The sequence below is a fragment of the Hemibagrus wyckioides genome, linkage group LG19 (genome assembly GCF_019097595.1).
Source record: "Hemibagrus wyckioides isolate EC202008001 linkage group LG19, SWU_Hwy_1.0, whole genome shotgun sequence".
Classification (NCBI taxonomy): domain Eukaryota; kingdom Metazoa; phylum Chordata; class Actinopteri; order Siluriformes; family Bagridae; genus Hemibagrus; species Hemibagrus wyckioides.
Genome location: NC_080728.1, coordinates 7,272,552 through 7,295,078, shown reverse-complemented (window position 1 = coordinate 7,295,078; position 22,527 = coordinate 7,272,552). Strand labels below are relative to the sequence as shown.

At 36.5% G+C, this 22,527-nt stretch overlaps 1 protein-coding gene across 3 annotated transcripts in view; it reads left to right on the top strand.

The window, feature by feature from the left end:
* The first annotated feature begins 2,458 nt into the window (after positions 1-2,458).
* Positions 2,459-22,527, top strand: part of prkcq (protein kinase C, theta) — a 24,695-nt gene continuing 4,626 nt past the window's right edge. Inside the window, exons 1-11 of one of the 3 annotated variants that reach the window (XM_058417770.1) lie at positions 2,508-2,558; positions 6,660-6,699; positions 10,207-10,795; positions 17,359-17,558; positions 17,925-17,985; positions 18,688-18,871; positions 19,552-19,583; positions 19,710-19,795; positions 20,896-21,025; positions 21,531-21,640; positions 21,782-21,932. In XM_058417770.1, coding sequence (XP_058273753.1) covers positions 10,678-10,795; positions 17,359-17,558; positions 17,925-17,985; positions 18,688-18,871; positions 19,552-19,583; positions 19,710-19,795; positions 20,896-21,025; positions 21,531-21,640; positions 21,782-21,932 — 1,072 coding nt within the window. In that variant the 5' untranslated portion in view covers positions 2,508-2,558; positions 6,660-6,699; positions 10,207-10,677. Of the gene's footprint in view, positions 2,559-6,659; positions 6,700-8,239; positions 8,280-10,206; positions 10,796-17,358; positions 17,559-17,924; positions 17,986-18,687; positions 18,872-19,551; positions 19,584-19,709; positions 19,796-20,895; positions 21,026-21,530; positions 21,641-21,781; positions 21,933-22,527 lie in introns of all 3 variants that reach the window. The other 2 variants (XM_058417768.1, XM_058417769.1) reach the window with 2 other exon arrangements.

The following is a 22,527-nucleotide window of genomic DNA, read 5'->3' as shown; positions in this document are numbered from 1 at the left end:
AAGGAATCAGGAGGCTGTATCTTAATTAAATCCAGAACTGTGGGCTGTGTCCAGTTGACCAATTTGTCCTTGCATAGAACTGAATATCAAATTTCAACACAGAACACAGAAGGGAACAACTCCATTCACCTTGGTTACAAACTGCTCTAGCTGATGTGGGTCTCCTCAGTTACCTCAGGTAAAGCAAAACAGAGGCGCGTGTACAGAGCAATATCTGAGTGCTGTATGAGGTTAGCATGAACAATACTGCTTGAATCAGGGCCACCTCTGGGGAGGGGACTGGGGACAGAACTGGGGAGTAGATGTGGTTACGTTGAACCTTTCAGCACACCTCAGATCGCAACTACTCCATGTAGGGAACCACTATCCCCAGAACAACCAGCGTCTTACATGGTTTAGGGTGCTTGAGATGGGGGGTGTGGTCAAATACCTGTTTATGAATGGAGGGTGGAGTCAGGAGAGGGAGAGGTAAGGACCTGCACCTGAGGAGGTGCTCTATGTTTCTGAGTGGCAGAAATTAATAAAGTGGAAGAGACAAGATCTAAAGGAGAGAGAGAGAGAGAGAGAGAGAGAGAGAGAGAGAGAGAGAGAGAGAGATGTGTTTGATGTTTGTGTAAGTATGGGGCTAAAATTGCTGAAAAGCAATGAAAAAAAAAGGAAAATAAAGAATATTTCCTGTCAATTCTGAGGAAATGTCACAAGATGATAAACATCTACAGACTTCTCAGAGACTTACTGTATATAAGAATCGTACTTATTTGCCATGGTGTACCGTATAGCAGTACCCTGTTCTGTACTGGTAGTAATTTCACTATCGGATATCAGCCAGAGGAGGATCAATTGCCCTTGTTTCCTTTTAATGTTTCTTCTAAAAGGAGTTCCCCTTGCTGATGGTGCCCTCGAGTTCCTCATTAAAGGTGCACATCTGATTTTTGTAAAGCTACTTTGTGATAACGGCTGTTAAAAGAATTATTTAAACGAACAGAAAGTGAAATTGATACTGTGGTAACTAGAACTGGCACTAGGAACTGTGAACAAAGAAAGTAGGCACAGTGGAAAATCACACGTATGTTAGCTTAGAGATTCTGTATAAAGCGACACAAGAAATTTGAAGAAGCCAGAGGGAGTGTTGTATATATACACAACTTAACAAGATTAATCACACTGATTAGGTATGAACAATAATTAGAAGGAGCACACTTCTATGACAATTCATTATAGTATCTAAAAGCAATTTGGATTTTGCCATTAAAGAAAATCATACATTTAACATCACTTTCACTATCTAATTACCTGAGACTCAATATTATATTTCATCATAAGTTTCTAGGGGAATAAAGTCTAGGTCTAATCCGCTACTAGAGCCCAAATAACCCAGTAGGGATAAAACATTAAAAAAAAACCTCAGTGTGGATGAAATAAAGCTGTAACAATATATTAATAGCTAAAATAATAAGTAAGGCCACCCTTTGCCTTCAAAACAACTTTAATCCTGCTTGGAATGCTGTCACTGCGATTTAGCCACTTAATTTTCGAGGTCATTTTTCATGTGGTCATGTCTCATGTTTTACTTTACTCTATAAATATTTCTGTTTAAGTCCTAATTTGCGTAAGTGTGTACTTACATGTCCTTTATTGCATCATTTATATTTAGCTTTGATAGTTTTAGATAAAAAATACCGAGACTTAATTTATAAATGCCTTTTTATTTGTTTGTACTTCACTTTTAATATAACTTTTAACAAATCTATAAAATTTTAAGTCAAAACTTTGGAATTGTGGCAGCATGGTGGATTAGTGGTTAGCACTGTTGCCTCACCGCAAGAAAGTCCTGGGTTCGAATCCCAGATTCGGGCCTTTCTGTGTGGGTTTACTCTGGTTTCATTGATTGGTAATTCTAAGTTGCCCATAGGAGTGAGTGTGTGTGGTTGTCTGTCTATATGTGGCCCTGTAATGGACTGGTGACCTGTCCAGGATGTACCCCTGCCTTTCACCCAATGTGTGCTGGGATAGGCTCCAGCAGATCGCCATGACCCTAATTAGGAATAAAGCGGGTATAGAAAACGGATGGACGGATGTTTTAATTGTGCATGTGTGCAAATCGAAGCTCTGTGTTTATCTATAAATCTATATATACTCACTGTGTGACTAGTTTATTTAGGTATAATAAAAGATCACAAGCAATTCAGTTTATTGCACTAAACCTCAGGGCAAAAAGAAATCATTGCTTAACTGTATAAATATTTTGTTTTTTCTAATTGGATAAGTGTGTGCTAACATGTCCTTTGTTGGCTGGGTGCCATGTAGTTTTAATAGATAAAATAGTTTTAATGCAAAAACTACTAAGAGTTTAATACTTACTACCTTTAACCAAGTAATATTTTGCGTGTTTTTATGCTTTTGCTTGTCCGGAGGAAGTGTACTTCTTGACTCCACCTCCCGCTCTGCACACGTGCAAGTGCACTCAGGCTTCACAAACTCACTCAGCCACACACAGCGCAACACAAGTTCACCTGATTTCCAAAATACTGGGAGCTTTTTGCAGAGCATTCCTGTTGGTAAGTGGTCGTTTGACTTTTTCTTTAGCAGTGCTGCAAATGCACTGTATATTTTTGTACAAACTGTGAGATTAGATGACTGTTAGAACTAGGGCTGAGTGTACAGTATATTTTAAGCATGTTGTGTAGGAAATTGAGCTAGAATTCAGTGTTACTGGGAAATTAAAAACCTACATGAAGTCGACAATTTATCGGTTGTAAGTAAAAAAAAAAAAAAGAAGTAATAAACTGGCAGCAGTAATAAGCTGCAGAGAATATGCAGCAAGTCTTCTCCAGCAGCATCACTTACAGGAAACTGCAGGAAACCACATAAGCATCACTAAACTGAAAGAAAAAAAAAAAAGCTTTTTTACTCCAAAACTCTTGTGGTCTGAGGTGTCTATGAACTGGATAGTTTTGAAGAGAATGGCACATAAATACACTTTATATGGAAATGTTTTGCCATAAAATTCTTTGATATGAGTATGGAATGATTTTTAGCTGAGGTGTGAGGTGTTCAGGTTTAATAATTGGACACTGTTAGTGTGGGCTACTCAAAACACTCAAGAAGACAGGAGATCCAGATTTTCCACATGTAGTTAAGTCTTATCCATCAGATTTCTATTTTCTTTAGGACATTTGGCCCTTCTGGAGTTCTCCCTAAACAGACATACTGATTCGGTCTTTGTCATCGTCATTCAAATATAAACAGTTATGCGGGTGAGATGTAGGGTCAGTGCTTCATTTGCATTCTTATAGGAAACAAATCCTCCAAAATCTTGTTTACATCTTGGTTATTTTGACTTCTCTCACAGTTAGACAGCCACCACCCCCCCCCCGCCCTTAAAATCCTACTAGATTACACCCAAAGGCTATTTTTATTATAATTTATAATGACATTCACCAAAGAATCCTACATGTGAATGATTGACTATAAACTAAAATTAAAATAAAATTCCTAAAACATATTTATAAAATATCCATGCTCTTCTAAAAATAACCAGGTTTATTAATCTCAAATCATCACGTTACTGACACCACCAAGAGAACGCCCCAAAAGTTAGCAGGATGCACGTTATATAAATGACAGATGGAGTGTTTTTTTTTTTGTTTTGTTTTTACAGTATATGGAAATGTAATGGAGTTTATACTAGTTAAGTTACTGATTTTGAAATAAGAACATGTTCGGTTAGGGTTAAGATAGATATAAATATTAATCTGGCTAATATAAATATTAGTCTGTCTCTCTGTCTGATTTTAATTAGTTCTTTGTGTTACACTCACATATGTAGAGTAACAATTTTTTTCAGCCTGAGTATGTATAATAATTTTATAAAGTTAATAATGTCAATTTTAAGAGTTACACTTTTAACGTAAGAACAAATCCATCAAATTTATGATCAAAGCTGAATGTCAAGGCTTAGCTTCTCATGGGTGTTCATCTGGTATGACTAACTTTATTAACTAGAACTACAATCCAAAACTCGACAACCTAGAGAAAGTCACATTTGAACGCATTACCCTTATAGTCATTTAAAAGAAAAACGAGTCGCTTTCTTATCAGGAACTGAGCCTTGATCCTTTTTTAAAAGAAAAAAGTATTAGAGAATAGTGTTGACTGTTGAACATGGAACAATTCATTTCTCAAATTGTTCATCAAAGCAGGTCAAAAGTGCTTTCCATCCACTTTTTTTTTCTCCTAGCACTCAGATTCTACAATAGCACACGCAGACCTGAAACTGTTTATTCTTAATTCAAGTGCATCACATGGTAGGTCATCTTTATGACCATAATCACATGGCGTATCTGTAAAATGAATGCTTTTAGCTGTATTTTACTGCTAAGTGAATAAAAGTTGTACGAAAACTGCTGATGCGATCTTCTTGTCAGAGAAAGCTAACCATGACTCACACGTCTCCCTCAGATTATATGTCAAAGCATCTTATGATTGTGGCACATTGCATGACATGATGACACATTTGCCATGCTGTGAGATGCGGATCTAAAAAGGCAGGTTTTAGTCTACTGTGGCTTTCAAGCGGAGACATTTTATGGCATAGATGACAAACGCATCTCGCAAACTTTGAAAATGTGGCAAAAAAGCATTTCTCTTTCACATCCACCCACACAGTCACATCAGTACAGTTATTGTGTCTTGATGCCACTCTTGTTCTTATGTGTAGTTTACATGTACTGCATGTAATTAATATTCTACTGAAGCTGCTATTTTCAAGCCTTGGGACTCTGTATGTAAAGCAGGGTCCAAATGTCTGAGAGAACGAGTGAAAATGCTTCTATTTTGCATTCTTTTCTAATTTATTGCAACAATTTTCATTGTAAATGATGTTATTCACAACAACTTGGGTGAAATGACATAAAATTCAGTAGTGTGGGTTTAGTATTGGGTTCATCCTCTTTGTGCTTTAATGACAGTGTGCACTGGAGCTGGTTTGGCAAAATCTCACGATCCATTTTAGATCGAATCCATCAGAGTGTCGTCTGATCACACACGATTCAATAGAAGGGATTAGACACGAAGAATATCTGATCTGTTAACACAGTTAATATCACAATTTTGCTTACATCTAAACATGGAGCTAGTCTTGAATATTAACTATATAAATATATTAAACGGTTACTTTTTAAATAATTCCAAATTGTAAAACCTTCTGATTATTTCCAACATTCAATGAAAATAGGTAAATGAATGAATGAATGAATGAATGAATGAATGAATGAATGAATGAATGAATGAATGAATAAATAAATAAATAAATAAATAAATAAATAAATAAAATGTTCAGTGTGGTCTGAAATTTTGGACACCAAATGGAAAGGATGATAAATTGGCTTGACACACACACACATAAAATGGCACTATGTAGACATCACTATCTATATCTGTAGCTGTATCTGTTTAGTGCTTCCAAAAATATTCACATCTGGAGCTGTAGGTTTAAGTATGGCCTAAACAGCCATTTAAATATATAACACTGATAGCAAAGGTAGTAATGCTAGCACTGTCAGTAGATACTATAGATGCATCATGCAGCATGGTCTTTGCTTGTCCTGGGGGCCTCGTTTCCGAGTGCTCATTCATGCCCACATAAAAGTAAAAACCTCATTACTTCGTGAGAACCTGTTGGTTTCTTTAGTTTCGTTAATATGCTCTGTAGCATTTATTTTTAGAAGGATATTTTTATTTTACTATCATTCTCTATGACGAAAAAAAAAAAATTCAGAAGGCCCAAAATAAACTATGGCTTAGTAAGCCTGAGATCATCATTTTTCCAGTTTCTCCAGTTCAGTACCTAATAGACTGTCAAGCCAGGGTATGTTGTGGTAGGCCATATAGCATGTGTGTGCTTGCGTGTGAGTGTTTGTTAGTTGATGAAAGAGGTTACTGATGTTTGATCCCTACTGGAACATTTGAACTGGAGGATTAGAGCTGGACTTCACTCACCTAAAAGCATTTGATGAAATATTGAATATACCACTGAGAAGGGCAGGAAAGGTCTAATTACAGAGCCATGACCTTATGGCTTCTATTTGTTCTTTCTCTTTCTGTACCTCTGCTTCACTCCTCAAATCTATGTACCTGCCTGGCAAAGGAAGTGTGTAGTTTGAATTAAAACATAAAGACAGGAAGTGGTAGACATCAAGACTCTTATGGTCTTGTGAGTATGAAAATGTTTTTAAGATCCAAACCATCGATACGTAAAATAAGTTAAGCACCACATCAGAAGCCTGAAGTTAGAGAAGTTATAAAGTAGTCCGCCCACAGATATGTGTGAATGTGTATGTATGTGCATGCTTGTGTGTGGGTGCTAGTGCCTGTGCACTGTGAGCCTCCAAGACTCCCACACAGCAGATACTATGCGTATGTGTTTGATTTCTGCTCTTCACATCCTCCAACTACTTAGGGAACCTAGTAAGATTGGGGATTATCAGCCTAATGTATTGAGTGAATTTTACTGACCCTGCTTATACCCTGGAGCTGTAGAAGAGGTGTTCAGAGAGGAACAAGGTAGTGCTTTGGGTAATAAAACAACCAGCCTGGTCTCTGGACCTGGCTTGCCTTGGGCATATTATATTACATTTCTATGTTTTTCTTTTTTACAGATGCTATCTATCCTAAACGACTTACTATTGAGATTAGCAGGTGAGTGTTAAAGGTCCAAGCTACTACTTCATAAGTAGGCTGGAGTTCTAACCACTGAGCTGTTAGCTGATGTAGCAGTTAGGTTTAGGGCAGCTTTATCACTACATTACCAATACTTCTGCTCTGTGTGTGTGTGTGTGTGTGTGTGTTTGACTGCTCTGTGTGAGTGCAAAATAATGCATGGGTGGAACTGTACTTTTTTAGTATTAGTTTGAGGTATTCATACTTTACTAGTGCTATTGAAACTTGTAAAATGAGTACTTGTTCTCTTAGTTACATTTCCAAGTAGTTACAAATCTCTAAACCTTCTTTTTCTTCTTATCCAGCTAGTTACTGTATGCTGTACGTCGATAGAATCGGCTCCCTTGCATCTTACGTATCTGCATCTTATCTGTCATCTGCAGTCTCTTCACACTACACATTGAATTTAGTGCTATAGCTATCAGTATATGTCTGAATATGGATAAATCACCATATAGTCATGTGGAACTTGAGGAAGAGTGTTCTTCACCCTAGCTTTTAATATGCTGGAGTAAGCAAAGACAGGTCAGACGTCAGAAGTCTACACTCAGACGTCTCTGTTTCATTCACGTTTAGCTACTTTAAAAAAAAAAAAAAAAAAAAAAAAAAGCCTGTTTGTTCGCTAATGCGATGTTAGATCAATTCCATTAGCTAACATACCTGGCTAGAAAGCAAGTCGAGTTCTATCTACTGGCAGATATCTGTTTGATTTCTAATTCATTTAATAGCAAACTTCTTAGCATTATTCATGACCAGCAAACCTACAGAGATTAAATTGTGTTTTCAGGCAAAACATCAGTGCACAGCTGCTTCTAACAGTTTGAGATAAGCAATAGTTTAGCATTAGCTTAGTTTCATTTCAGGTGAAAACCATCTGAATGCATTTAAAAGTAGTAGCATGTTATCTTCACTTGAGTGCTGGAGTGCTTGGGCTGGAAACTTTCACTTATATTCGAGTAAGATTTTTTTTTGCACATTCGTCATTTTCACTTAAGTATCATTTCCTAGTACTGTTTTTTCCATACCTGTATGACTAGAAGCTAAGAACGGTAACCCTGGTCTCAAAATGTGTCTTGGATAATCGGCTGCATTTGTGATAAAGCTATATCTTATTTTTGGCTGCTTTCTATTTGAAGAGCTGTGTGGGAGTGTGTCCCTGATGCTCTAATACTCTGCTGTGTGAAATGGAAAGTTAAAGGGGCTTCACTTAGGTGACATAGATCCTTAGATAAAAGCTCAACACCATCAAGCCCACTCGGGTGTTAAAAGTAAAGCAGATATTTCCACTGCTGTATGTGTTTTAGTGTGTGTGTGTAGAAAATAACGTGTGATCATGCATACACAGCTGTGCAGTAAAATAAAAAAATAAAACAGGTGGGTCAGAGGGCAAACGTCAGTTCTGGTGGTAGTTTAGTATTACACTTCTATTAATAGCTCTCTGTGTCTCTCTCTGTCTCTCTCTCTCTCTTTTTGCTGACTTTCTAACCTGTACTGTCTCTTACAATCTCAATGGACCAAGAGATTTCAAGATATTTCTTAGGGCCACTTAACCTTTATAGGTAAGCTCTTTACATTTTGCTTGAATTATTAATAGGTCTTTGTCTGTGTTTGGAGAAGTGAGCGTGGTTTTGTTCTCAGTGGACAGTGTATGCAGTCATACTGAAAGGTTTGGTGATTTAGAATTGTCCTTTTGTGTGTTAACTGTATGTCTTTGTGAAAATGACAAAGAAAGTTTTGAAAAAATGTAAAGCTTCATCTCTCTTGCTGTCTGGAACAGTTCCTGTTCCTGTTCCTGCTGCACTGTTACAAATAAACAACACCAAGGCTTTAAGCAGATTAGTAATGCTACTTTAAATTCTTTAATGACTTATGAAGGAATACAAACCTTCAGTATAACACTGTAGGATGGAGCCCACTAAGTGAGTCCACTACTTTACAATTTTTCTTTCAGTTGATATTTTTTTATATTAATATTTTTCGATATGATATTAATAGTAAATGATATTAATATTTTTGAAATGAGTTTGCATCATAATGTAAAATTTCGTCATATTAGATTTACGTAGTCTTTTGTTTGTGTGCGAATTACAGTGAGACATATGTATATTATGTTTATATTATGTATATTATCCTATATTTCAGGTATACTATATTAAAAGGGTTTCTCTCATTGCTGTCTAAAATAATATCCACTATATAAAATCAAAAGAAAGAAAAAATATCCACTGAACAATTGACTAAAAGGTAAAATCATGTAAATGTACGACTAGACTCTTTAGTCTATTAGACTAAATGTACGACACTTGACTCACTCTACTGGGAAATTCATAGATAAGTAAATTTTGGATGAGCTGTTTTAAGCTCCAACATAAATGACTGACTTTTTGTGAGCTTTGTCAGTGTTCTAGTCACCATCCAAAGAACAAGTCAAAATGAAGTAATGTGAGCGATTAAAAAATGCCATCTATGGATACAAGAGCATCTCAAAAGTAATGAAGAGACCTCAGAGTTCAGTTCACTCCATTATAAAGTCAGGATCTGTGACTGAAGGCTCTGTTCCCTGGCCTTTTAATCAATGTGTTTGTTGTCATTTCAGGTTTTGATCTTTACTAAAATAATGTCTTATTCAATAATTATTGAATTATTTGTTCACTATCAATCTGATTATAATAAAAGTTCATAGGTTGATACAAACTGCAGTTTGTGACACATCACATCATATTTTAATACTTGAGACTCCTCCTTTATTTGTATAAGGTAAACATTATGAGAACAATTTGACTGAATCAAAAACCTGAACTATTATACAGAGCAAATGGCAACACTTATTTTGTACAGTGCAGTGTAAACATTCAACAACCCGCAAGGCTACAGTTCTAAACTAGCTCTAAAGTACATGTTTAGAGTTTATGATTACTGTTGCTTTGCAGCTCTATACACATTCTATAGATTTTCAACTTGTGTATTTTTATTTTTTACTATATTTTAAAAATCCACTTTCTAGGAATTAAGTGTAGGAGATCTATAGACTTTTCACTTTTGCTTTTGCTTCATTTAGCTAGGCCACTTTCTAGCTCTTGATATTTAGTAGATCATATTGTATGTAGATATTCCTGCCATAATTTCATATATATGTAGACTATGATACAGTATAACATATCATAGGATCTGCTTCATAATGGTTTATTCCTATACAGTGTAAGCGTACACTTTATATAAAAATGAAGCAAATCAGTTTTTGATTGTATGAAATTGAAGTCTATATAAATGTCCTGTTCACAAACCATTTAATATGAAGTAATGTACTCAGTGAATACACATCTTTTAAACAACTAACATCTGATATTGATTTAGTTAGAATATGCTTTTTGAGCAATGTGCTATGTTGGTTAAAAAAAATAATCTAATAAAATAATAATAAAAGTAATTTATTATTAAAATAATAAAAGTCTACTGCACCACTGAATCTATTTTCCCGCTTTTCAGGCTTCTCTGCAGATAAAGAAGGTGGATCGAGATCTGAGGAGCTACTCCTCAGTGCTCCGACCATCCCTTTCTCCACACAACTCTACCCAACACAGAAGGGCACAGAGGCGGATCAGAAGCTGACATTTCCTAACCCTTTACACACATACACACACCCACACTCACTCCCAGTCCAGCAGAAGAGTTACTCTTAGAGGGGTCGCCGTTCTCCGAGCTCAGAAATACACACGTGCACACAGATGCTCCCACACACACTCTTGTAGGTGTTACTGTATTAAGAAGTTGTTTGAAAAAGACCATCATCTTCTGCTGGAATCTTTCTGTGTTACATAAATCCAGGAATGGACTTTACTGGCATTGTCAAGATTGTTTGAAAGGGCAGTGCTGTGCTTTGCCCTGCTAAAGGAATTTGTCAAAATACACCGGTGCTGAAGTTTAACTCTATAGAGAGAGACTGAGTGTGGTGAGATCATGTCTCCGTTTCTGAGAATTGGCTTCTCCAGCTTCGAGATGGACCCGGGACTCGCTTACCATGAAGAGGTGCTAAACCCATACTGTGCGGTCTACATGAAGGAGGCTGTTGAGACAGGTACGACTGTGTGTGTGTGTGTGTGTGTGTTTGGGCATGTGTGTACATAAATATAGCTTTGCGATCAATAGTTTTCAGAACTATGGTCAGCTATGGTTAGGGTTTAGATTGTAGGGTTAGATTTATCAACAGCGCATTACAGATAGATATAGATGCATTGATAATTATGTCAAAGGGTATGTGTGTGTGTGTTCAAGTTTTGAACCTAATACAAGGAAGTATACACTGATTTCCCGGGTGCAAGGGGTCACTGAGTGGTTTAATGGGTATTACAATAATCTCAGGCCACTTTAATAGGTCATCCTAACTTATCCAGTTTTCACATCAAAACAGGGGGAAAATGTAATGTAAGTGACTTTGACCATATCATGGTTATCTGGTTGTGCCAGGCAGGGTGATATGATCTCAGAAACAGCTCTCTTGGGATTTTTAATGCAGACAGTCTCTAGAGTTTAGGCAGTCACATGATCTCAACCCAGTTGAACACCTGTGTGAGATTTTCTAGACAAGCTCTGTCAAACTCCATCACCTGAACACACTAGCTGAGGGAATATCTTAGAAAATGATGTTCATACATCCATCCAGGACAGCTCCAGAGACTTGTACAAGTTTTTCCAAGGAGCAATGAAGCTGTTTTGGCATCTTGTGGTATCGCAACACTTTACCACGGCACAGTTTTTTGCTTTTTCCTTTCATTTGTCAATGTATGTAGATTCAGTATGAATCCAAATTGCATACATACATTTTTTATAATAATAAGTAATATGTACACACATACTGTACACACAGGATTTTTTTAAATAAAAGAATGAAAGAATGTGTCTCTGCCATAAAACATAATAAAATTAATAAGCTAAAAAAAATAGAGAACTCAGAAAATTAGAGAATCAGAGTAAATGAATGGCAGTACTTTTTTGTTTCTGTTGTTTTTTTGCAGCACATATAAAGAGCTTGCCCTTGTAACTGACTGAATAGACCTGGGTTTAACTCGTTTCTGTTTCATAGCCTATTTTCAGTTCTATAATCCACCTGCAACAGTAGTTTATGCCTGAGCCAGCCAAAGCATTCTGTTGGTTTTCTGTTTTCTACTTGATATTATATGACCACTTTCCAATGATACTGGATTTTAACAGTGATTGCTCTCTTTCTTATTAGTGATAAGTGTGGTACTAACCAGTCGTCTGTGTCTATGAGCTCATATATTGTGGAAGATGATAGATAGATAGATAGATAGATAGATAGATAGATAGATAGATAGATAGATAGATAGATAGATAGATAGACAGATAGACAGATAGATAGATAGATAGATAGATAGATAGATAGATAGATAGATAGATAGATAGATAGTCTGTTTCCTCAAAGTGTGTCCTGTGATGTAGGTGTGAAAAGATGCAGTAGCTGGCTTCACATCCCTCTTAGGAAGCATAGGTTAGGCTTCATCATTGCTGACACATAGCTGTCATGTGATGCTAAAAATTAGATTGTGGGTGGAAATTAGCAAATGACCGATTGGGGGAATGGGGAACAATAAAGAAGTAGTTTCAAGTTTAGTTTCAAATTCTAAAATATGTACGAAACACAGATTACTTCCTTTATTTGTTATTATTTTATAATTATCTGTCTATCTATCTATCTATCTATCTATCTATCTATCTATCTATCTATCTATCTATCTATCTATCTATCTATCTATCTATCTATCTATCTATCTATATGTATGTATTTGACCTTTATCAAGAAATTGATATAAAAATGTTTAAAACAGTGGAATGCTTTTTATAGCAAAACAATGAAAATAACTATCATGGTCTTATAATTGTAATATCTCATGACTTAACTTTTGCCAAATTTAATCTAATTATACTGCCACACATGAAAGGCTGACTTGTGGAAAAACATGTCAATCCCCATTTGTCAGGGTTATTGGATATTATAATAATATACTCTCAAGCTACTTTAATAAGAACGCCTGAACACTTGCTCATCCAAACTTATCCAGTTTTCACATCAAACAACAAAACAGGGAGAAAAATGTAATGTAAGTGACTTTGACCATATCATGGTTATCTGGTTGTGCCAGGCAGGTTGATTTGAGTATCTCAGAAACAGACTCTAGAGTTTCTATGACAGTCACATGATCTCAACCCAGTTGAACACCTGTGTGACATTTTGGTAGACAATCTCTGTCACCTGAATACCATTTGAGAGAATATCGTTGGAGAGAATGGTGTTCATCCATCCATCCAGTACAGCTCCAGAGACTTGTACATGTTCTTCGAAGGAGCAATGAAACTGTTTTGGCAACTTGTGGTAGCGCAACTCTTTACCAACAACATTTGTGCAAAAACATGTCAATCCCCATTTGTCGTGGTTATCTGGAAATTGGCGCGGAACTACATTACCCATCATCCCCAGCAGGTCATTTGACAGTTTACTGAGCACTTACACCTGTTTCATGTTACTCCTCACAAGCACTCCTATTTAAGTTCTAGTTTCTGTGCATTTCTTTGTCAAGATGTTGTTGCTATGGTGATTGTTGTGCACCACAGTCCTTATTTTTTGCCTTGTTTTGTGGTTCTTGCATGTTTGCAGTTTTAGTTACTGGTTTGCACTTTTTAAAATAAATTTTCTTTACTTGTATCCACCTTCGCATTTTTTTCCAGATAGCAATGCTTTGTGAATAAATAAATTGTATATATAGAAAGCATTTACATAACCTGTAAAGCTGTAGCTAAAACTGTGGATAAATCATGAAACTGAACACACTAGAAATACTCATACTGAGTTCAATATGCCATAAAATATTTGGCTAAACAAGCAGATTAGCTGAGTAGCAACAGCAGATAAGGAAATATTCCATATTAGTGAGACTCAGAGGGACTCCTAAGCTTGGGAAATTCCCCTGTAAGTCCGAGTAGGTCAGGCTCAGCATGTTGGTATTTGTTTTGATGTTGTGACAAGCCACGTGGCAGGAAACCTATGATATCAGACTGATAGGGAAATGTTAAATTTAGTATACGGGGGCATGTGTTTGTTTGTGTTTGCATGTGAGAAAGAATGAAAGTGTGTCTGAAAAGTGAGAGGAGATTGTGTCTTTTGGTGTTACTCTGTAAAGTGCTGCTTTTATATTAAACCCTATTGGCATGGGTAAAGTTTTTAAAAATTTCCATACCATGACATGGATTCCATGACATTTGGACCATGTTGATATGATTGTAATTTTAGATTCATCAGCCATACATTTCCGCTGTGAAGCTCCTGTTCTTCCACATACCAAAAGTGATCTTCTGGATTTAGGTCTAGTGACTGGAGAGGCCACAAGTACTCTAAACTCAGTGTCAAGTTCATGTTCCCAGTTAATATGTTGAGATGATGTGTACTTTGTTTAATCATTATTTGCTAAAAGTTACTATATGAAGGATACACAGCAACAATAAGCAGGCCAAATATATATATATATATATATATATATATATATGCCAAAATTGGAACACAGTCCCCACCCCATTACACCACCAGCTTGTACTGTTGATACAAGGCATGGCTATGGATTCATATCATTTTTGGCTGACATTAGTTGAAACTGCTGAGGTCTTCTCCCTTTTTTTTTCTTCTAGCCTATTCACCTCAAGGTATGTGGTGTGAATTCTCAAATGCTTTTTTTTTTACCATGGTGGTAAGGAGTGCTTATTACACTTACACTCTTGCCTTCCTGTCTGATCAAACTAGTCTGATCTTTCTCCTGTGAGCTCTCTCAACAACTAGGTGTTGCACACAGAACTGATGAACACAGCAACTTTATGTTGCTGGGTTTTTTTTATTCTGTATAAACTCTAGAGTTTGTTGTGAAATGTGGCCTAAATCTAAAATCATATTTCATCTCCAGTAACTGTTTTATCAGTTTTGTAAAGAATCAGTAGCCAATCCCAGCAAACACTGGCTGTACGTTAAGGGACACACCCTGGACAGGATGCACCATTGAGTGAACCATTCACACCCTTACTAACACTTTGGTGCAATTTAGGATAGACAGTTTGCCTACTGTATTGCCATGCAGTTAGAAGGTGGGAGGAGACTGGAGAACCAGGAGGATTGAATCCGAGACCCAGGATCTGTGCAAGGGCAATGCTAACACTGCACCATCATGCTCATCCCTTCTTACTGATCTCTAATTAAAACATTAATTGTTATATTCAATATATTATATTCATGTCTTAACCAGACAAATAAACATCTGGCACAGTGACTGGAACTGAACATTTTTAATTAGCATTTAAAAGCAAATATTTGCAAGTATGAAAATAGTCAACTCTTACTCCGATTTCTACAGATCAGGTTTGTAGAAATAAGCATCAGGATTCAATTACAGCGTGTTGTTGAATTAATCAAGAAAGAAAGAATGAAAGCTGTACATCAAGAATAAGACATTTTAAACATTAAACAGATCCAGATGTGAAAGTTTGAACAAGTGATTAGAAATAAACGAACATAACAGTATAGAACTGTTTATACATTGAAACAAGTAACTGTGGCACAAATAACTATTATAAACATCAATTTATCAAAGATCTCAAAAAAATAAAGACAAAAGCTCATTGCCCATGTGCATTATATCAGAAAGGAGTAGTACCTTGTGAAAGTATTTACACTCATAAGAACAACCCGCTGCTGAAAATCTGCTTGCAATAGTAATAACAGAGGGAAGAAATTACAGCTAAACAGTGTGCAAAGCTGTATATACTTATTCCAACAGACCTAAAGCTATTAATTTTTGCAAAATGACTAGAAAAATAAACATTTAACGTACCAAATATACGTGGGGTTTGAATTCTTCCGTGTCATCTTCCTGCATTTTAAAATGCTACACAATGGGACTGAATAAAGGAGAATACACAAGGCTTGTGCTCATGCTTTTGCCTTGGTAGACAGACTCTAAATCAAGCCAAATCACATTGCAGATTTGTAGCTCGTTTACTGCTTTTGGTTTGACTTTTGCTTTTCACTGCCATGTACAAAACACACACACACACACACACACACACACACACACATGCTCAGCTCAGTGCTTAGGGAGAAAAATCAAGAGAGGAACAAAGAAAGGGATCAAATAAATATATTTGTGACATAATCTAGTCATTACCCCTCTAGCTCATACCCACACACCTCCCTCTCAGTTCACGCCCACGCTAAACCACACACTTCCACCTGCTACATTCTATTTGGACTGACAGTCACATTTATTATTCTGTATGTTGTACATGTATTTCCTGTTAGTGCATGACAAGTGCAAAACGTATGCCACACAACACAAGCTGTGTATATCTTTTACGCCTAAAGTCTCACCTAAATTTGTAGAAAGTGCCATAAAGAATTTATTCTCGTCACAAGCTACACCTACTGACGTTTCATCACTTTGTACAGTTTAGATAATTATTCGCTGCTGATAATTTGTTTGTATTTTGGTCACTATTAATCAATGACAAGGGATCAATAGAAGCAACACCGAGCAAATGTTATTAACTAGTTGCAACAGCAGTGGGCAACAGTGTAGTAGTGTGTGTTGAATGTATCAGGTGGTGTAGCATTGCCAAACACTTCAATTGTCATTCCTGGGTTGAGAATATTCCATAATAATTGATTAAGAGGCTGCTCTTTATTTATATTTGTTGGAAAATAATTACATGACTAACATGAGTGTTAAATGCATTACTTTCCCACATTTTAATACTGTGTTTCAGTCATATTGAGAGACAGACGATTAATATCTGTGATCTGTGATTCTGATCAGTGTTTACTAAACCATCATCATACCCTGCTGTGCAGAATCGTTGGCCCTTGTGGAAATTTATTTATGAGTGTTGTGAACATGCTTTTCTGCTCACCACAGGTGTAAAGAGTGTGTATTTCAGCTCCCTTCCTGTCAGCTCAAACCACTTTAGTCACTCTCCTCTGATCTCTCTCTCTCTGCCCACAGAACTGCTGTACTCTGGGTGTTTACTTTTTCATGATGTTGCATTAACTCTAGAGACTATTGCACATGAAAATCGCAGGTGACCCACATACCTTGACAGCTCATACGGCCTAAATTTTAATTTCTACCTCACTTCATCTGCAGTAACTGCAAAATTGAAGGACAGCACCCACACACACACACAGAGCCAATTCAGCTCCTGTATTCCCATGTTGTTAGAAGGTAAGAGGAAACTGGAGAACCCAGAGTAAACCCACAAAGACATGACAAGAGCATACATAAAATTCCTCACAGACAGTAACCTAAGCTAAGGATCGAACCAGGAACCCTGGATCTGTCATGGATACAATTATGATGTTTAGTTCTTAGAATTTCACATAAGCTGTGTATTTGAATGTACAAACTAAATAAATACAAGACATGCTCATTGTGTAAGACAGATTATTCTTATAACCGTTTGTCTTCTCCTTGCAAATCCAAAGACTGGCCTTCAAATAATAAGTGAACTGTAATACAGAGTACTGTTATAACAAATACACCACCACACTGCTGTGCTGATTTACTGTGTGTACGTATGTGTTTTCTTCAGAAAAGGGTCAGGTGTATAAGCAGAAGAGGCCCACTATGTACCCTCCGTGGAGCAGCACATTCGATGCCCATGTTCACAGAGGGAGAGTGATGCATGTGGTGGTGAAAGACAAAACAGCTGAGTTGAAGACAGAGGCTACAGTTCAGCTGGACACACTCGCTTCCCGTTGCAAAAAGGAGAATGGCAAGCTTGAGATCTGGGTAAGTGTGTGTGTGTGTGTGTGTGTGTGTGTGAGATGACAATTGAAATGCTAACAAAAGGTCAAATTTGTCATACTAATGAGTGACTGAGATCATGTTTTTTCCCTTCGCAGTTCTGTGAATAGTTTAAAGAAGAAAAACATTAATATTTTGTGAATGCATTTCCGAGAAAAAATACTTTAGCAAGATAATTCTAGATTTTTTTTGTGTGTGTGTGTGTCAAAGAGGTAGCGTTAATGATTTTTACATTTTTGTAAATAATATATTTGATGTTAATCAGTGGCTGATTTAATTGCAACTCATGAATGGGTTGATGGATTGAACATTGCTTTTTCTTTTGAATACAACGCTCCTGTGTTAATAAAGGTGGAACTAAAGCCACAGGGTCGTCTGTTGATGGAAGCACGCTATTTCTTGGAGAAAAAGGGTGAGTCTCTCTGCCACACACCATTTCTGTACATACACACACTTGCCTATACACATATATATATATATATATATATATATATATATATATACACATAGGGTGGGTGAGAATAATCTGAATAAGTATTGATGGCTGTATACTGACTACATCTACTACAGAAGCAACTCAAAAAAAGAAGCAAATGTGGCAGCCGGACAGTTAGGAGGAACAAAGAAGAGGGATCATAATTCTCTTATTTCTATGGCTTCTGATTAAACTTGATTTTAAGATTCTTCTGTTTGTGTATAAGGCACAAAATGGAGCTTGACTGTATCTGTCATCTCCTTCAGCCACATACAGCCCTAAGATCACTAAGTTCATGAATTCAACAAATTTTCTCGGTACTTTGTTTACTCTTAAATACAGATTGTATAAATACTTGCTTGGCTTATTTAATTAAGATCGATAGTTTATTAACCTATTATAAGATCAAGTTCATTCACTACAGAGCACAGAAGGCATTTTAAACATTGAAGGCATTAATGTCTACTGGAAAAAATTATATTGTAAATGGTTTGAAAGCTGCTGACATTGTTACATGTAAAAATCTAATCTAGTCTTATTTTGCAACACTTAACCACCTTACCCCCACTACTGATTGTGTCTAGGTATATTTCTATTCTCAAGCCCTCCATGTGTGTATATGTATGTTTTTGGGTTTAGATGCGGGACATGGTGAGGGAGATGGAGATGGAGAGCCTGAGCGTGAGAGAGAGGGTGTGTTTGCGCTGCATCAACGTCGTGGTGCGATCAAACAGGCCAAAGTGCACATGGTGAAATGTCACGAGTTCACGGCCACTTTTTTCCCACAACCCACCTTCTGCTCAGTCTGCAAGGAGTTTGTCTGGTATGGCCCCAGACTGCTGCCACAAAGTTAGAAGAACACAGCTGTGAATCCTAAATCTTACTGCACAGAAAGCTTATCCTGTATCAATGTCTGTATCAATATAATCATAAAATACATCATCATTAGAATTTTTTTAATGGAATAGCTTACAGCTGCAATGGACAGCTTAATAATAGGAAATACGGCTGAAGTAAAGGAAATAGCATGTGTAAACACCTTCAGAATGGAGTAAACATGGGGTTGAAGAGAAAGTGTGATTTGCTAGCATCTCTCCAGTATAGACAGAAATGTTTTTCCCCTGTTATCTGGGTTACCTATTATGTTTTTATTTTCACATGTTCAGTTCATGGCATGTGATAGAACACTGTAATGAAGAAAAATGAAGTTCAAAGTTAAATGATTTATTGTATGTTAAATAACTGGTTAGTAGTAACTGACACCAGTTCATTAAACCCTGAATGTGGAAGATCTTAGCACAGAATAGGTGATTTCACTGAGTTAATAAACTTTATTGGATTGTTAACAATGGTAAAATTTGTTTATAATAAATGATGATCTGCAATTTAGTGAGAAAGTACTTGAATGACGATTCATGCTTCAATAAATAACAATAAAAAACAGAAGGATGTTTATTAGCAGTAATAACCTGCTCTCTGTCTCTTTCTCTCTCTCTCTCACAGGGGTCTGAATAAACAGGGATATCAATGCCGACGTGAGTATACAGAACTTTCTGCATTTACAGAGCACACATAACTTTCAGTATTTTAACAGGCTTTCATAAACATTCTCTTTTCATAACTCCTTTTCTCTCCCTTTCTTTTTCTATAATCTTCTTTAGAATGCAACGCCGCCATCCATAAGAAGTGCATTGACAAAGTGATCGCTAAATGTACAGGCTCAGCCATTAACAGCAAAGAAACAATGGTAATTCCTCCATACATTCACTTCATTATTCTGCTTGTTTATTAAGACTTCAGTCTTCAGTCAGATGCATCCACAGCTCCCTTAATGGTACATGAATAGCAAAGCTGTGGACTGTTGATTAATTTTGTTTCACATCCTGTAAAATGAAGTCACAGTTATTTGCAGTTCTCGTTGTAGTATCATGTGTTTGCAACTAAGAGTGGTTTTAGAGGAAGGAAAAGTGTGTATGGAATAAAATGTGATGTAGTGTGCTGTAATAGGAAAATAACCCATGCTGGGGTGGTGTGTGTGTGTGTGTGTGTGTGTGTGTACGGCTCGTGAATGTGAATTTGCTTTATTTTCCTGTAACAGGAGTGTTTTAGTCCTCTTACACCACAGCAATTTTCCAGTGATTGCAATTTATTATTTATTTATGATTGACAAGTCCTGCACTTTAACCATTTATTGGTAATATTATGGAACATCTGTGAGATGAGTTACATTTCTTTATAGCAGCTTTAAACAGTCATTCTCTTTCCTAATAACAACTTAACAAAACAAAAAATATATAAATAAAAGAAGAAGAAGTTTTTATTTGTCACATATACAGTGAAATACTTTACTTTGCATATCCCAGCGTAAGAGGTCTGGCAGTGCTGTGGCTTAAACCCCTGACCTTTAGATTAGTAACTCAGACCCTTAACTGTTAGAGCCACCAACTTAAAACCTTTCTGTGGTGGAAAATGTGGTGACCATAGACTCTGTTCAACCCATAGACTCCCTTCATAAATGTCTCTTAACAAATAGCTTTTTCACATTGATGATTATTCATTTTTGTAAACACTTTTAAAATAATTTATCATTAGTCTTTGATTATGCAGAGCACTCGCTAAACAAATCCCTGTGCACGAGCTGTTACTGTGTTAGAACAAACACTTTATCTAGCATTTAAATTAGAGCTGGAACTATTGTCAGAACCATGCTGAAAATCAATCAAAACATCACCATCATATTTCAGTCAGTGCTGTGGTATAAGTACACAATATGCACTATATACACGAGCTTTTCTATGCGTGTATCATTTTGACTGAATCTCAGGACTAAATCTGTGTCTGCTTCAGATCCATAAAGAGCGTTTCAAAATCGACATGCCACACCGGTTTAAGGTGTATAACTATAAAAGCCCGACCTTCTGTGAGCATTGTGGTACACTGCTATGGGGATTGGCACGCCAAGGCCTCAAATGTGAAGGTGAGAGATCATGTCACACTACAGTACAAAGTCATAAGTCATGTGTAACTAAGAGGACACAAGAAATCTTGCTGTTTTCACAATTTAGCAGTAGACATCTCTTTAGATTTTATAGCAATACCGAACAAGTGCACAAACAGTAGAGCTTAACTTCAGCTAAATGATCAGTGGTATTTATAAGCAGAATTTATGTACATTGTCCAAATGAAGACAATCTTCTTATTTTGATTCAGAGTATGTTGTGAATTGTAGCATTCTGTCTTGTAAAGTTAAATTTGAGTTCTGTTGCTCTATCGCTCCAAAGGCATTCCTCTTAGGAATGGACAAGGAATATGTTTAAATTTTATCCAAACTTACTTTTATATGGACTCTTTAAAGGAAAGAAGAAAAAAATTCCATAAAAATGTAAGGAAATTTGTATGTATAAGCAGAAGAAATGAGAAAAGTTTGTGAGCCTTGTTATTCTGTCATCGCGTATATATATATATATATATTTTCTATACAGAATGTGGCATGAACGTTCATCACAAATGTCAAAAGAAAGTGGCAAACCTCTGTGGTGTCAACCAGAAGCTCATGGCCGAGGCTCTGGCTATGATTGAGAGCACTCAACAGGTTGAACTCTATAATCATTTTCATCGACATATTTTTTTTACACAGCCTTAAAAATACACCTAAAATATAAATAACTAATTATATATTGTGTATAAATTTATGAATAAATATACATATTGTGTTTACGGGTGTGTCTCACAGGCCCGGAGCTCCAGAGATAATGATATAATCGGGCGTGAGGGACCCGTAGGTATAGGACAAGCCGGAGTTGTCAGAGAGCCATCAAGCTTTGTTCCATCTCTACCAACCCATGCCTTAACTCCTTCTCCAGCACCACCGCTGCCACGCAAAGGTAACACACAAATGACAGGAAACTGATCATCAGTGCTACGGCACACCATTAACCAAGATAACCAATATGATAATCAACAGCATGTGTACGGCAGAGACAGGAACTACACAGAAGCTAGAAATAAAAACAGGAAACATACAAAAATTTGCTTGCCACTTTATTAAATCTTTGCTTATTTGATTCAAAACCGAATTTTAGACTGTTAGCCCCATGGTAGAGAGACACTCCCCTCAAGTGGTCAGATACACAACTACACACAGTACGACTTTCAGTGTACTTTACACGGCCTAGATTACACAAGCAGCCTACTATTACACAACTTTACTCCCACTTGAAAATACGGTAACCTACATCTGTTTTTTTTTTTTGTAATACAATGCAATCTATTTTCTAGCAGATGAGACAACACATTTATATATTATGAAGATTAGGAATCTACAAAGGAAGAGAAACCGGAGGAGGTTCAGTACTGAGATCTTGATGTGTGACAAGTTTCCATCTATTTACTGAGCTTGAACAACAAACTGAAGTGTTTCTCTCTTCTTTTTTTTTCCATTTGTATGTCCAGCTTCTGTATTTTCTCTTTAGGAGATCT